Here is a 17,797-nt window from a genome sequence, read left to right as displayed (position 1 = left end):
AAGATCAAGTCTACGTTCATTAGCCTTCAGCAATGCAGTGCAAAATAATAATCTGTCCACAAGACTTCAAGCACGGTATGGTCATACAGAGTAAAACATTTGAATGATGCAAACATTTTGAAGAAGACTGTACAGTATGTCCGTGGCTTGAAGCTCACCGCAAACTTTCTCATGAACATTCAACATGTAAAATTCCTGATCCTTAAAAAGCAACAGATCCATGCACATTACGGCAACTCAGCTGGGAGTTATTGCCACATCCCTGTACAATCCTGTCCCGGTCCCCGTACAGACTCCCAGACTGTCAGACTCCCAGACTAGAGCCAGTTTCCTCATAGTGCTTGATGGGTTTTGCAAATGTACCTGACAATACTGTTCTTGCAAAATCCATTCAAGAATAGCTGACCATTCTATCTTAAAATACCAACTGACTGTTCTTGTTATTAATTACCCAAATACATATGTGCTATTTAATAGTTTTGAAATATTGTTCCAGAATGTAGAAAAATAAATCCAAATTTTTGACTGGTACTGTAAGCCCAGGTTCCACTCATTTCTAATTGTTGCACGATCATGGGCTTCTGGCTTCCCCAGTTAGCTTTCGTAAAGACACTGAAAATGGAGGCCCATTGAGACAGCAATCATGATACAGTTCACTCTATGAACGTTTTCAGGATAGGAGGCGAAGCAAACAGGGCAGTTAATGACAAGGTTACCAGGGTTTACAAGAAATACTCAGTGGCTGAAAAGGTTTAGTGTTATAGAAAATAATCAGAATGATAGGAATACATATCCACAAACAAAGGGAAACTATATGTGCAGAGTGCCTATTATGTACAAAACCTTTTTTGTTAAAAATGTGCTGAAAAAATGTCTTTTGCTCTTCCACTGCCTTAACTTTTTGATCTAGTTTCGGTTTTCCATGAGGTTTTAAGATTGTTGTAATAGGTGAGAGTGTGGGAGTAAGAGTAAAGGAAGTACATTTTTATACCTTCGGGTACTTTAAGACGGATTGCATCACACATGCACCTTTCACATGTGAAACTAGTACACAGGTAACAGGTCACTACATTAAGAACACTCAGAGACATTTATGCTCTATGCTGAACCATCAACTCTCAAATGCCTAAAACAAAGTTACTTTAAAACTTTGTATATGCTCCCAATGGGCAAGTAATCATTTTAATAATCATTCTTGTTCATAGCATGCATGGGTTGGTGCGACAAAGAGAGTTCCATGGAAATGAGTTGACACCAGATTTTGGATAAAAAAAAAAAATCTGAGAATCAGGAAAGTGAGAGTATGTAGAATATCTTTATCGAAGGGTAAAAAACTGCACATAACAAAAAAGGAGAATGCGCCAAATGTTTGTTCGTCATTCCAATCCAACGTGTTAATTAAAGGATATGACGTCTACACAACTAGTTACACAACAGCTTTGAGCATAGTGTGACATCAATACATGGTATGCGTATTAAAGGATTAATGTGTACAAATAATTCAGGTGAATGACTATAAAAACCCTAATTAAATATAAATTTTATATATTATAAGACATTAGTCTAGAATTAAAACTGAATTAAATGAATACAGTTCAGGAGGTCCAATGTTCTCCACAGTTTGTAATTTACCAACATTTAAACACACTAAGTCTGGAAATTAACATGTTAGTTAAACCAGCTGTATTGAAGCAGAAAATCCGCACTCTGTACTGCACACTGGCTCTAAACCGCCCTGTACTGTCTCTACAGTCAAGGAAACTGACATACAGTGATGATGTCAGAATAAACAAGTAAATGTCATGAAAATATTAGGCTTCCAGTTATTCCATTCGACTGGTCCTTTTCTAAAGCAAAATTATTTTTTCTAATTCATTTTGATTTTTTTATATAATATAATTCAACCAAATATTTGGTTGAATGCCCATTAACAAGTTTTCTCTTTTTCTAGATACTTTTATTAATAAGCTTCTGGCAGAATTCTGGTTTATTTGACCTTGGCAGAATTCCTGATACAGATCATTATTCCATCATCTGTATACAATGTACCAGTTAGTTACCCTGGCAGTAAAACAGTCCCAAAAAGCATCATGTGATCACCACCATCAATAACAGCTGGTACAGTATTCTTGTGGCACAGAGATTTTGAGGCAGGAGCTTTCTTCTTGGATGGCACCCTTTCAATCTATGGCAAAGTAAAATTAGCTTTACTGTAGACAGGGACTCTGGTGTTCCAGAGGCTTCCAGTTGACTGCAGGTGTGTGCATTTGTGGTTCCTAGGTTGCTCCTTACCATTTAAACCAATTTTCTCTCAGGTGATGATCGGAGGTAGAGGAAGTGGCTACACCTACTAATAACTTGGATTTTTTGTACAATTGTTTGGACTGATCTTGGAATCTGCTCTTGTTTAGAAACTGCTTTAAATGACAAACTCTTTTAATGTTGGCACAGAAAATCTATCAGCTGTTGTCAACATTCAACAACTATTTATGATATTCAAGTACCAGTTCCAGTATATACTGTAATTGAAAGCCTGTATTACAATGTTTTGTTTGTGATGAAATAAATTAAAATATCTTTCTTATAATGCAGTTCTTCTTAATCTAGTGTGGGTTAACCATCTACCAGAAGAAAACATCTAATGTAAGTGCAATAATACAAAATGATTTTGACTTTTGGCAGAGACGTCATTATACACGGGAGGAAACAAGCTAAACAGATTGTTTTCTTGCTTTTGCTTCTGTTTCTTTTTACCTGGACAAAGAGTAGCGTTCATTTGTCTGTAGCAGCTGACCTAACTATACAGTCACAGTTCACAGACCACTGGATTTTGCTGAAAGGCATTGTGATTGAACTGTGTGATGAACTACACCTTCACACACTTGAGCAGCACTCTTTCTTTTTCTCTCTGCCTTTCTCTCTCACTCCCTTTGTGCTACTGCTCTCTGTGGGGACACACAATAGCTTGTCTTGTCCAAATTGGATCTCTTAAAAGTCGCCTGGATCCAGAAATGTCACTGAATGTCATTTCTTACCATCAGAGAGCCTGCTTCTATTTTTTTCTCCCATCAATTTCAATGTGTCATCGAGCATGTGTATTACATGATACGACATCAGCACAGATTAATTAATTCTCCCATTTTGCATATTCTCCATAAATCCTACAGCCACCTGATTAGATATAAGGATGTGTTTATTCATCAGTTATATTAGCATGATGGTTGATGTAATAGTCGATCATCACTGATCACCCATAGAGTATTCTCTGCAAGTGTCTCAACCATGAAGGCACATCTCCTGGCCAGATCTGGCATCAGTAATAAATCAGAGCCAAAAACATCTCCAGCTGTTCAGCTCTCCTCATATACGGCCTCTCACAAGGACATTATCATTTACGATAAATGCCATTCAGGCATTATTCATTAGCACCCTATTATAATGTCAAATGGCTTAAAGACAAAGAAAATATCACTGGGATGTCAGACTGAGTCACAATCTATTAAAAGTGCTGTCTTATCACATGTAAAAGTACGGTAAACTCTTAAAATCTGATGCACTAGATCAACAATGTGTGTAATACAAAGCCCATAATAATGAGAGAAAAAAGATTCATTCCTCACCAAAGCATCTATTCCACATCAAATTCATACTCTATTAAATATTTTCATCTAAATCTAAATGCATGTATAGAGTTTCAGTGGCCTGTGGCACATATCTTACACCCTCCACAGTGTGGCGTGGCATTGGATGTGTCAGTGCAGCTACACTGATGGTGTGCTGATGTTCAGAGGTGTCAGTGCCATTAACTTGCATGTCTAGTACCTGGAGGCAGGCAGGAGCACGGCCATGTGGTTTATTAACATCCACCGCCACAAGCTGCCATCCTCCAGACGCGTCCTCGTGGAACATCTGCAAGAAAAAAAGAGCGACAGATGGAGAGAAACAGTTATGGTGTCTCAGACAAGTGGTATTTATGATAGGCAGTTTAGATTTAAAAAAAAGGAACGGAAAATGACAGAGACCAATAAAAATATAAGATCAATTAATACTGCTTTAGTTTTACAATGAAAAAAATTAAGCATATTTTATAGCATATGTTAGTGACACTAGACCTAACTGTGCACAGGTCATTTAAGTTCAGTCATCACAGAGTGTCTGGTACTGTGAGAACTTTAAACATTGAGACTTTACCTTTTTTTTAAATTATTAAAATACTTATGTATTTTAATAAAAATTACATAAGCATTTGCACTACACTATATTTAAAAAATGCATGAATATAATCAAAAATATCAATTGCTCTAAAAATATTGACAGTATTACAGAGAAGGGGTGTAAAGCAAATTCAGTTATTAATATCTGTATTTAAATAAATCTGAATCTATATTCAGAATTAAACCCAAAGTAAGCCCCTGGAATCACTGGAAAATATCTGTGAATCTTGCATGTTCTCCCCGTGCTCAGTGAATTTCGTCCGGGTATTTCGGTTTCCTCCCACAGTCCAAAAACGTGCAGGTTAGGCTAATTGGCGTCCCCAAAGTGCCCGTAGTGTGTGTGCCCTGCAATGGATTGGCACCCTGTCCAGGGTGTACCCTGCCTTGCGCCCTAAGCCTCCTGGGATAGGCTCCAGGCCCCCGTGACCCTGAATACAGGATAAAGCAGTATAGATGATTCCAGCCCAGATGTCTCGGATCCCACTGCAGTTGTTCCCGTGAACAATCAGCAAATAGAACGCCTGATCCTTAAAAACCAACAGACAGCTTTTCACCAACTTGCAGAAGAGACATAATTTTCAGTGGGAACTATACAAACAAACATTCACAAACACCACTTGCAAATTACAGGAACTCAACTGGAAGTGATAAGTCACAGCCCCTGTATAGTCCTGACTACTCCATACTGTATGTTTTCCATATGCTTGGGAGCTTAGAATTTCAGGTTAGAAGCAGGCAGTCTGGATCATGGCACCGGCACACTGAGATGATGTTCTTTCTTGATGGTATCCAAGCAGTAGTGAAACATTAAACAGATATATGCTTTAGTGCAACAGGGGATTATATGGAGAAATTAAGAGAGTTTTTACTCTCATAGCTATGTTCTGTTATTCTTCACAATCACAACATCTGGCTTGACATGAACATGCCTCATATTTTATTTTAAATATAATTGCACAGTTTTCTGGATATAACTACAATATGCAGTCACTTGCCAGTTCATTATGTACATGTGACAGGGAAGCTCAAATTACTGGCCTTTTCACATATTTCTACCATCCACTCTCTCCAGCTCCTGCTCTCCAAATCCTCATTAATGTCAAGCCCTGTATCAGTATTGTGCATGCTGCCAAACACACTTTAGACGGTATTTGTGCACATGTTGCTATACAACTGGTTTGTGCTTAATAATGTAAAGAGCAACGATTTGAAAGAGTATTTATTCTCCAAAAAAAAAGAGTATTTATTCTTTAAATAAAAAAATACTCTTTTCGTAACTAGCAGCATGCAGAGCATAACGTATGCATACACGCTCATGCTGTCCAAAGGTCTAACATTAAAGACATTATCTTCCCATGAAGCCAGTCATCCCGCAAAATCCCAACCTTAAAGTTTAATTACTCATCGCATGTACCATACAGTACAGAGTTTTTTTTTTTCCTCATATTAAATTAAGAAGCTGCAGTCAGAGAATATGGCAAAGCGTCCCTGGAACAGATACAGTAGGGTTAAGGGCCTCGTCCTGGGGCTCAAAGTGGTAGGTTGACAGGACTGGGGCTTGAACCACTGACTTTCTGATCAGTAATATATGTAATATAAACATGTAATATAAACAAAAATTAAATATTAAATAAAAAAGCTATATAAATCCTAATATAAAAATTCAATATTAATGTAGTTTAACGTTAATGAACATCAAAAATAAAACCATTTTTAAATACATTCTCTTCTAATCAGAACCGTACCATGCATTCATGCGTTAATCTTCTTATGTGACCTAATTAAATGAATTAAATATATGAATAGTTAAACAAAAGACAATGTGACAATTAAGCTATTCTCCAGTCCCTCAGATCCACCTCGGGTCAATCATTTTATTTCTTTGGGATTAAATGTACAGACCCGGGCCCTATTGATTAACACCCAGGGAATTACAGCTTTCTGTACACCTTGAGTTAATTGCTTTTTGTGACAGGAGACTTAAGAGCCTCTGTAATTAAAATTAAAGCCGATAGACAAAAGCTAATTGTTTTCAAGGTCACATCAAGGATAGTATAATTGACAAATAATCAGGGACATCGAATCACTGACAAAAAAGACAGCATTTTAATAAAACTTCTTAGCACAAGCTGCATTCAGAAAATATGCACAGGGTAGTCACTTTGCATTTATAATTTTTACGTTTTATTTTCTTTGTTATGCCTTCAAGCCAATCATGCGTAGAATATCAAAGATTACATCTGGCTTTCATTTCGCTAATCTAATTTCATACATTTACCTGTATATTAATCTTAAACAAGTCTTTCTCTTTTTTTATTACCTCTTATATACTAGTTTAAAAATACAAAAATTAGACACTGAGAAATTAACACTTCCAGCCACTTGCATCATAACGGTGCCAGGACCAAAAAATATAATGGTGCCAGTCCTGACGGCTATTTTGCTGCTGATTCTTTGCCAATTCCATCAATGCCAACCCTTGAGGTGTTGCTCCATCTTGGCCCTGGCAGAAAAGACTGGCACCATAAGCAACCTACTATGCCTCTATTCACATGGCTGCACTTACATATTTTCACACAAGGGCACTGCTACAGATTTTCCACCAAATGAATGAAAGGACATGCAGTGGATAGGCAGCAGCAACTCAAATACAGTCAGATTTAATAAAGCCTTTACAATCAGACCAAACAACACTAGTGCAGGACAGGTGTTAGACACATCACACTTGGACTGGTTGGCAGGATCAAGCACACACATATATGCGCACACACACGCACACACGCACGCACACACGCACACACACACACACACACAAACACATTCATACATCTTCATTAGCTGCTATTTGTCATCATTGCAAATATAAAGCCCATGCCAAAACATCCCTTCGGTGTGAGGCAGGAAGCCAGAATCTCAGTCCCTTGCAGGGTGTCTCACACACACACACACACACACACACACACACACAAACACACGGGAAGAACATGCACAGAATCTGTGTAACTGTACAAGTGACCTCTGGGTGATATTAGGGGCGCTACCGGCTATAGATTGGATCTGGGTCACTTTCGCATGTGGTCCTAGATTGTATACATGGCTGATATGCAGTCATGTGACTTGACTGTAGACGGTCAGATCAAAATTGCTGTGACGTTTTGCCTCTTGCATACAGTGCTAGTAGAGGCTGGCTTCTTCTGGACATTGACAAATACCTCCAATTAACTGCTTGTCATCTTCCAGAGAAAAATCCAAATCGTATTAAATCTCATCCATTATTTGAAATGAATGAGTGGGCACACAAACTCATGATGTATTTTAATGCAGATGGCACAAGCAAAGGTGTATCGATGTGCGCATGCACGCCATTTCACAAGACAGATACGTTCACATTAGAGTCATACAATAGTCACCTGTAATTATGAATGTAAACCGTCATGACATGCGAATCCAATTGGAAAAAAATAGAATTCATGTACACATGTACCCTACAGTACAGTTTTTTTTTTCTCCTCATATCACACTAAGAAGCCGCAGTCAGAGTGTAGAGTCAGCAAGGACAGCGCAGATGGGGTTAAGGGCCTCGTCCTGGGGCTCAAAAGTGGGAGCTTGACAGGACTGGGGCTTGAACCACTGACCTTCCGATCAGTAACCCATAGGGTTAACTGTTTGAGCCACCACTGCCCCAGTGATTTATGTTGTTGTGGTAATATAAACAAACCTAGGAGAAACTTAATATTAAATATATAGGCGATGAGTGAGTAAGTAATCGAAAAAACAGGTACTGATTATTACTGCTATTGTAAAAGTCTTATTGGATGTCTTTCTCATTAAGTGGGACAGAACTGATGGCTCACAATCCAATAAATATAAAAAATATATAAAAATACTATATAAATCACACTTGAGAATAAAATATATGAATATACTGTATAAATCACACTAGAGTGTAAGATTACTAATAGATATACATGTGATACGCAATAAATTCACTGAGGAAATATGGCAAACACTGAGGCTTCAATACTGCACTACAGAATAATAATAAACAAATGCTAAGAAAAAAAGAAACAATTATTTTATGTCAACATGCATTCTTAATTCATTATTAATTAATATAGGAATAGGAATATTTATATTATTAAAATGGCATTCAGTATGATAGTGCCAATACTGTATGTGCTGGTCTCCCAAAGAACAACCTTACACCTCAAGAATACCTAAAGTGCGAAAATCTGCTTTAACCATATTCAAGTAAACACAGGAACTGTTTGGGGTGACAAAGTGGAATATTAACACGTTTAGTCAGTACCTGTGTAGTTGCTGTGGACGTAGTGCTACTTCTGGAGCCCCACATCTGTTGAAATTGCACCCTGATCTCAGCGAATGTCTCAATGATCACAGCTATGAACACATTCTGAAAGCACAAGTGCAGGTGGATCAGTTAGTTTGTCCATTTCTGGTCCATTGTGCTTTACCAAACCATTAATAAAACAATTTTCTTTAAGATTAGGTCTGATGCGGTCTACTCCCCATTACCCGTGTCAATGTAAAAAGTTGGAGGTGTGGAGGGCACACAGGACAATTTATTTAAAAGTTAGCAGAGAAGGAATTCCCACCTTGACCAGCCAAGCAAGGAAGAAGATAAGCGTGATGAAGTAAAAGTAGGAGCGCCAGCGTGGGAAGCTGTCGATAGCACGGTACATGATGAAGACCCAGCCCTCCTGAGAAGCGGCCTCGTATACTGTGAATATACTGGTGCCTGAGCAGAAATGGCGAAAGAGAGAGAGAGGGAGAGAGGGAGAGAGAGAGAGAGAGAGAGAGAGAGAGAGAGAGAGAGAGGAAGCCCAGATGTGAGATCATCAGAATTAAGCCAGCCGGTGTGCAAAAACAAAACAAAAATGCAGACATAAACAAAGTTTTGGCATTACTGCACCTACTCAGGTGTGTTTTTTTTGTGTGTTTTTATGTCTCCTCATATACTCTCTTCCCCTAGCTTTAATAACTAATAAGAATTTTGATAAATCATATCTAATAATGTTAGGCAATTTTTACCAAAGTGATGTGTGGATGTTTGTGTAAGCCAAATTAAATCAAGAATTTCTTTCAGATTTAAAAAATGCAGATTCTCTTCATATTCATGTACACATGTTGATGACCCATAACCTGCCAATGTGCCCTTCACAGCCCATTTGCATTTAGTGATGTCCATAAAATTTTAAGTCGGTATAGAGGATTGGGAATACGGGATGCAGACTAAATACTAGAAAAAGACAGAAATGAAGGACATGTTGTCTCACATCTATACCAATATAAAAATGTGTAAATTAGGTGTGAATTAAGTGAGGTGAACAGAAAATGGTGTGACGGAGAAGAAAAAATCTTTTTTCTCTATACCCAGGTGATCATGCACATCACTCATGTCACACAGAAACAGGTATTGGCTGATGTGTTGAAAGTGTCTCACAGCAGTAAAAGAAGATGGTGTGGCAAATGGAGGCAATATAACCCAGCTTTCAGCTTTAGAATAAATCGTATTAGGTTTTTCTTCATAAATCCAGCATGCAAAAAATATATATTTTATTTTCCATTAGCTGGTACACTGGCATGTGGCTATGTGCAAACACAGTTTTTTTTTCTACATAAAATTTTTCATATTCGTTAATTAGCAGGAATAATATAATACAACTGGGTTTCATAAAATGATCTCGATGGAAGTCTTTGTCCCTGGCCTAGTGAAGTAGCATAAGGATGTGTTTTTGACAGAAACACCAAACACTTCTGTAATGTTCTTTGGAAACATGCATCTGCTAAATGATGTGAATGGACATAAATAAGCTACTGGGCCATTATAGCATATGCTGAAACCAAAACAATTAGACAATCTGAAGTTGATCAAATTAAGTTTAACATTATTTACCATGTGTAAATTTACACAGTTTTTTTTCTTCAGAATTCCCAATTTTCCTGATCACAGAATTCCATATGTAAACACTTATACTAATGCTTTACAAATACATCTGTTCTTAGCCACCTTAATAAAGAAGGCCTGTTGTAATATAGTATGACATTACCTTGACTTATCAGCTCATTGAGCCATAAAAACCCATTGTTAGGGTAATATCTAATTTAAGTTATTATTGTCATACCAAGACATCTAATCGTAATATTGCCCATAGTGTGTGTGATCGGCAGTGTGACTGTGCTGCCCATAGTTCTCTGTGATGGGCTTCATAGGTTATGGATGAATGAAAGATTCCACAATCTAAGATAAAGAAACCAACTTATTGATTACAGTGGTGCTTCAGCATATGAATTCTTAAGACAAAATTTCTTCCTGCGAAACGCATTTTCCCATCAGAAATAATGTAAATGCAGATAATCCATTCCAGCCACCCAAAATATTACCAATATTACCAATTTCCAACACTATTGTTATATTTATGCATATGAAAACAATCCAAACATTTAGACATGTGAAATAAAATATGAAATAAATAGACATTAAACCTGACTTAAACTTAATTTATGATGTCTCTTGGCACTGGCTGCTTTAAGAACAAACTGAAAGTGGTTTCAGTTTTCTTCTTGCTGCGGTCCTTGATAAAATCCTTAGAACCTAAGGCGCTATGTCTTTACTAAATCTTGCATTAAATGAAAAAAAAAAAAAAAAAAAAAACAGCACACACACACACACACACAAAATAAAGTAAACTTGCTTAACTTGGCTTTCAAATAATACAAACAAGTTTTGATCGGCTACCAGAAGCACGCACAGCCAGATGTACAAGGCAACAGAAGATTCTTCAAACATCCTGGTTTGATTACATTTTTGACACATGCTTTGCCACACCAAAGACTCACGATACATCACAGAATAGATTTTTTTACCCATCTCTCAACGGACAAGACTTTGACTCCAGTTGCTTAAACTGACTGTTTAAATACTGTTTAAAGTATTATAAGTTATTATGTCAAAATTATGACACATACCTTTAGGTTTTTCTCTCACCTTGTGATTCAGGGCTGTTTCTTTTTTTTTTTTTTTGTTTACAATTAAACATATGCATATGTACTGTACTCATTCTCTGGACATGATTTCACATAACTATTTACCTTTTAATTATTCTTTTAAACTATGGTTTTAGATACAACTCAGCAGTCTGTGCCGCTTGTAGTTAAACATACATTTGCTTTCATTTCTGAATTAAAGTGAGTTCTGTAAACTGTAAGCGTCAGCTGGTCAGCGTGTCAGGCATCTCACACTTACCGAGCTCGTTAAAGCCGCTGTAGCCGAGCTCCTGTCGACTGAGTCCCAAGTCCTCCAGGTCCTCGCACTTAAAGCCCATGGGGCACTGATATCCCTCTCCATCTGGAGAGCAGTGTGTGTCTGGGATGGCCAGGTTGTTCCATGTGACGTTACTACAAAACATAAAATTATCAAAAAAATGAATAAATATAACATGTATATAACACAAAACTATATTCTTAATTATATACATTACACTGCAAAAACAAATCACATCTTAGCAAGTGAAATATTCTCAAATCTAAGTAAACCTATCTTTAACTTCTAAGGTTTGACTAGAAAAGCTTAATACTATTATAGCTGATTTGTTGTAAACTTTTTTTTTAAAGAAAGAGTGTGTATGTGTGTGTGTGTTGGGGGGGGGGGCTGGCAAGTACTGTATGTGCTCTTCAATAAATGGTTTAGTAGTTCTTACACTAAATTAATATAGTTACATTGCAAGAAATGACATTTTAGAAAGTGAAATATTTATAATATTTCACTTTCCCCCTCGTTGATTTATTTCCCTATTTGTCACATTTAAATGATTGTAAAATGTTAATATTACACAAAAAAAACTTCTTCCTCTTTGTCTTCTGGCTGTCCCCTTCCAGGGGTCTCCACAGCAAATCATCTGCACCATCTAACCCTATCCTCTGCATCCTCCTTTGCTTTTTCGACCAACAGTAACCCAATTTCCACAGGCACCCTGTAGGTCAACAGCACCGGTGACGGTCGTTGTTACACCGATCCAGTTTGGAAGTGATATTTGTGATTCGCGTCATTAATTTGGGAAATGTTTTATGTCGGATTCCCCTCCTGACACAACCCTCTGCCTTTATCCAGAGTATACAAAATTCTATTTTTAAGAGAAGCAAACTGTCCAAATCTACCTGGCCTTATGTGAAAGTAGTAATTTCACAAAGAAGTAATTTCCTGCTGCCTAAATCATGAATGAACTGTAATTAACCACACTTTTGGAAAGCTGAGTTACATTTCACTTGCAACACAGGCCTGATAACTGCCAGACCTGTTGAATTAAGAAATCACTTAAACATAACCTGTTCGACAGAGTCAGGAACGCTTAAACTTCTTAAAAAACAACACATCAGGCACGGACAGTTATTAGGTCTGGGGGGCACTTACTTTTTCCCAAAGTGACGGGTAGGTCTGGACAGCTTTTTTCCCTTAATAAATAAAATAATCATTTAAACTGCATTTTGTATTTACCCTGGTGATCATTGTGTTATCTTACAATTTCTCATTTAAATATGACTAATAGGAGAAAAACAATGAATAAGGGTGCGAATACACTTTCACAGCATTTTGGATTAAAGAATATTCTCTTATTTTACTGAGATGTAACTTCTGGAAATTTAGTCTAAGAACCACAGAACAATTGATTAAAGAGCGCACATACTGTACATACACACACAGCTGTTTTACTGTCAATGACCAACTCATTGATGCAGATACAATATCCACAAGCAAAAAAAATTTGAACAAAGGTAAATAAGTAATCAAACTCAGCAATAAAAGGAAAAGCCTTTGGTTTAGATTTTGTAAATTATTTTAGATGAGTGCTGTTTAGTGTTGTGTTTTATTCAAGGTCAGATACTGACTGTTCAGTATATTCATACACTTGTGTGGATGCTTGGGTGCTACACAGAGACACAACCACAGACGCACGAACACACACACAAACATACACACACATGCACACACATACACACACACAAACACACACACAAACACACACACACATACACAATTCCCAATTTGGGCCACAGGTGTTACATCACGATCCACTTGATGTCTCTAATGAAAATTAATGCTTTCAAATTGTTTATTAGGGGATCTCAAATGAGCAGGGGATAATTTATTGCGGGATCACAAAGGCCAATCAGAGATGCGCTGCTGAATCAAAATAGCTTTAATTATATGCTGATAAATCACCCCACTGAATGTTAACACAAGCTTACCCCAGCAATAAATGAATAAATAAATAAATAAATAATACAGGTACATCCTAAACGGTAACCTTACGATTTATCACTGTGTCTTCTCACAGCCGGGAAAGGACCAGTAATTCCAAAAGTCCTAAGCCGAGAAATAGTGTAAATGTGTGATTTGCAAGGTCACGTGGTGTAATCTTAAAACAGAAAAGAAGAAACAGAAAATAAACGCTGTCTTCAAATCCGAGATTTATCCTCATAAAAAGAGGAAGCCTGTCAGGAAGGCTGCCCTTTCTATTTTATCCGCAACCTCCATCAAATCCATGCGACTTTGTGCCAAGGACATATGGGCTTGCTAGATTAGACACGAGAATCGACTCTGAGCACTTCTAAAGCGTGCAGAAGAGCAAACGAGAAATCTTGTCTCCTCCAACACGTTTTTAAAATCATGGGAGACAGTATCTTTAATCTCTGACTGCCTCTTTTTAAAATTAATCAGTGAAAATGTATGTAAACTACATCTGTAAGAGGACTGAAATCAAGGCTCGCTCAGGGTTAGGAGAGGGCCGCAGAGATTGAGACAGATTGAGGCTGTAAAGTTAGGGGAAAGATGAGTGTGTGTGCACAAAGCCCAGACAATGTAGGATGTGCTAATTATTATGATTAGTCTGCAGAGCACTCCCTTGCTGTAATACTGATGGCTGGGGCTCTTTGTTTCAGAGCTGGCTGCGACACACCGCTCTGCTTGGGAATAATAAATAGCCCTGTCTGAAAATACTGCAAAAAGATTTCTCTACATGCTTTTTTTTAACACGTTTACACAATCGTAAGTGTAATCATGAACATTTAATCTGTATACTGTGCACACTGAAAACAAAAAACATTCTTGTTCATCTACAGCTACAGATGTAGATAAATATTTTTTTTACAGATGTAATTTATCAGAATAGATATGTGTGGGTATTAGAGTGCCAGAACTATTGGGAAAAAAATAACTCGTAAAAAACACTTGATGCAAAAACAAATCATAAAATCGGCCAATAAGATCTATCCAGGATCTTCATATCCACTGGAGCAGCACAAAAGGAGTAAAAAATGGTTGTTGGAATTGAATGAATTATTTATTAAGGAGTGTGATTAAGTGTGCTGCAGCAGTAGCCAATAAGATTAACTTCTCTTTTTTGCTTTAAAGAACAAGTTTCAGCAGTAAGGCACAGTGGCCTGGTAAAGACAGTGGAGATCTGACTTATAAAATTTATACTGGTTTTAGAAATTCATAATTCAAATAAAAATTCTAGCAAATATTTAAAACAGTCTACAATTTCACAAGAATGCAAAGGGTTAAACGAACAGACGTCAATCACTCTAATACAGATATCAAACAAAAATTACAACAATCACAAAACCACTGCATTAAACTAGATCTTTTTTTTTTTTTCTGATAATAATGCCGGAGTGCATTTTTCCTACATGGAAAATAAATAAATGGTTAATGGCTACATGAGCTATACTTAATATTTTAAAAGCATAACATACTGTAAAAACCACTGAATTCTAACCTTGAAACTTTTAAGCACTTTTGTGCTTGCTCTAGATTTTTTGTCGCTCTGGATGAAAGCATCTGCCACATGCCTAAATGTAAATGTTGTATTTTTATCCTTCTATCTGACCTAAACCCCTGGTTAATCCATGTATGGGCAAATGGCCATGCCTATGCACCTCAGTTACCACAAGCTAGCTAGCCTAGCTTTAGCTTAACCAAAATACTATGATGCAGAGGCAGCATGCAGATTTTTAAGAGGCACAATTCCAAGCCACTGGTGCCATGCTGATGTCATGTACTGAGCTGAGATTGGTCATCCACACCACGTTATATCCTTGCTTGTCTTCAATAGCTGCGCAGGTAAGAAACACCTGACAGAAAATGACCATGAATCCACATCTTTGCACAGGTTTGGCCTTTTAAAAGGCATGTGGTCCTAAAATTTTGATCAGCTGTAAAACAGCCTGTTTCAGTTTAATCGTTATTTTCAATTAATTGAATGCTCAATTATTTTTTTGTCTCACCCTCATTTCTTCCTGTTGCATGTTGAAGCTGTACTTGGAACCTTGTTAAGATCCAACCATGCAAAATATGATTTTTTGCCAATTTTCAAGTGGTCTTAAACTTTGGATCGGGACTGTATGTAAATTAAAAGTTGATTTGAACCAACTGAAATAGCAGCATTTAAGGAGAAGTGGTCATATTTGTGGTAAATGATAATCACATGCTAAAAAACAGACTGTAAAACTGTATTTCATTATTTACCCTTTCTCTGTATCATTCGTAACGCAGTGATAATTGAACGTGCCGAACATCTGAACCCCCAGGATTCCATAGAGGAGCAGAAAGAAAAGTAAAAATATGGACACACTCCAGATCTGCTCTCCAGACCGCCTTCAAGGAAAAAAAGAGCAGTTTGTAGATGATTAGTCTGGTTAAGTAAGATTCTAATAAGTTAATTTCCTGAGGATGGTTCCTGCGATGATGAGTCACTTACTTGAGGATGTTGGTTATGCGAGTGCGTGGCAACTCGAATCTGAAATAGATCCGAAAGGCTCGGATCATAATAAGAGCTCTGGGTATACGCAGCATTCTCCATGGTGACATCTGGTCCACAAGCTTAGCTATTTCAAACACCTACAAACAATGGCAAGGAAAAAAGGGATAAACAGTGCGTATTATCACACTGTGCCTTTTTTTAATTTAAAGCAAGTATAAACCAATTTATCAGAGAAATATTGTTTAAGAAAGCATGTCTCATTTTGTACCTGGAGCACAAGAGAAACCCATAGAAAGACCACCATGAAACCATCAAACATGCACCAGCGGTCTTTAACGTAGGAGTTATCTCCCTGGAAACAGAGACGGGTTGATAAGACACACGTTTTAATGAGAGTCCACAGGTGAGAAGCAGCTGGGCTGCAGGGCTAATGAAAGGCCAGGGCAGCTGGGAACAAAAGAGCCAGCATTATTCAGTCTGTGCAGGTGTCCTCCCTGGTGTGTATGCTGAGATACCAAATAACAGGTCAGTGAGCTCAGGGTGCTTTATGATTACAACAGTAATAGATATGGTAGCCATAATTATTCACTTATTAATTTTGTGCATATGTAATTTTAGTTTAAAAAGTTTAAAATAAATTATATATCCATCCTGTATACAGAGCACAACATAAAAGCTTGCGCAAGGCCCTTAACCCTCAAGTGCTTTGATGTACAGTATAATGCATAATACATAAAAAAAATGTAATTCTAACCTTGCTCTGGATAAGAGCATCAATAACATAATTATAAACCATAAACGTCCAGGTTCCATAAAGATAGCAAAATATACAGTGCTATGAATATTATTCATTTAACAACATTTTAAGAAGCCAGAACATCATCATCACCAAAGAATCTCAACAGAGACAGAGACCCAAGATCAGGATTAAATCTGGGGCACTGGAGCTGTAAGGAGGCAATGCTACCTACTGTACTGTACTCACTCGGGACAAATAACTTAGCTCTTTGGTTTAGGGTTGTGCCTAAGGGTTAGACTAGGGTTTGAAAGGTCCCACACTGAAAAAAGTGAAACTGCTGTGTCATTAATAAAAAGTATGTTTATTACTTGTAATTTATAATTTATGTCAAGATTTAAAAAAATTTATTTATAATTTATGTCAAGAACAACTAAATTTATAATTTATGTCAAGAACAACTACTTTGTAGATTGAGTTTTGCGTCTATGTTTGCTAGCTACCTATTGAGTTTGGTGTCCGTGTTTGGCAGCTAAAAACACCTATATTACCTACAGTAGCGTTAGCAAACTAACGCGGTTATTTTCAAAAACGCCGGAGTTTCTACGCTAAGTCGGCTGCGCCAAATAGCATGAAATTAATTTTATTTAAGTACCGTTGGTTAACGATGTAAAAATTTATATGAAAGTGACCTAAACATAGAACAAGCCAATTTAGAGTGAGTGATGTTTGTAGTGTACTTATAGTTATGCTTGGATTTTCTAACGTGTAAGTAATGTAATATCACCAAAACTATATTCCCTCGTATGAAACCGGTTGTTGTCCTGACATACTGGTAACACTTTATGACACGTTTTTTAACGTTATCAGTATATAAACACTGCCAGCAATTTGACACGTTGATTTAACGTTACTACAATCAGAAGTACAACAGTCCACAAGTCGACCGATTAAAATTAACCTTGTAAATTAAATAAAATGTGAAATAAAACACAAAAGCAGTAAATTATATATAAATACATATATTTTTTCGTTAACTTCAATTATGTTAATCAATAATTATT

General features: G+C 37.0%; 1 protein-coding gene across 5 annotated transcripts in view; it reads right to left on the bottom strand.

Moving 5' to 3' along the window:
* Nucleotides 1-17,797, bottom strand: part of nalcn (sodium leak channel, non-selective) — a 98,736-nt gene that overhangs the window by 66,927 nt on the left and 14,012 nt on the right. For 4 of the 5 annotated variants that reach the window (XM_053496839.1, XM_053496840.1, XM_053496842.1 and 1 more), the window contains 7 exons: nt 16,266-16,349; nt 15,995-16,134; nt 15,763-15,891; nt 11,482-11,633; nt 8,831-8,973; nt 8,524-8,628; nt 3,823-3,909 (listed from right to left, as the gene is read on the bottom strand). In XM_053496839.1, the coding sequence (XP_053352814.1) occupies nt 3,823-3,909; nt 8,524-8,628; nt 8,831-8,973; nt 11,482-11,633; nt 15,763-15,891; nt 15,995-16,134; nt 16,266-16,349 (840 nt within the window). Of the gene's footprint in view, nt 1-3,822; nt 3,910-8,523; nt 8,629-8,830; nt 8,974-11,481; nt 11,634-15,762; nt 15,892-15,994; nt 16,135-16,265; nt 16,350-17,797 lie in introns of those variants that run through there. The other variant, XM_053496844.1, reaches the window with a different exon arrangement.

The sequence above is a fragment of the Clarias gariepinus genome, chromosome 5 (genome assembly GCF_024256425.1).
Source record: "Clarias gariepinus isolate MV-2021 ecotype Netherlands chromosome 5, CGAR_prim_01v2, whole genome shotgun sequence".
NCBI lineage: Eukaryota > Metazoa > Chordata > Actinopteri > Siluriformes > Clariidae > Clarias > Clarias gariepinus.
Note: the sequence above shows the minus strand (reverse complement) of the source record. Positions and strands in the feature narration are given on the sequence as shown.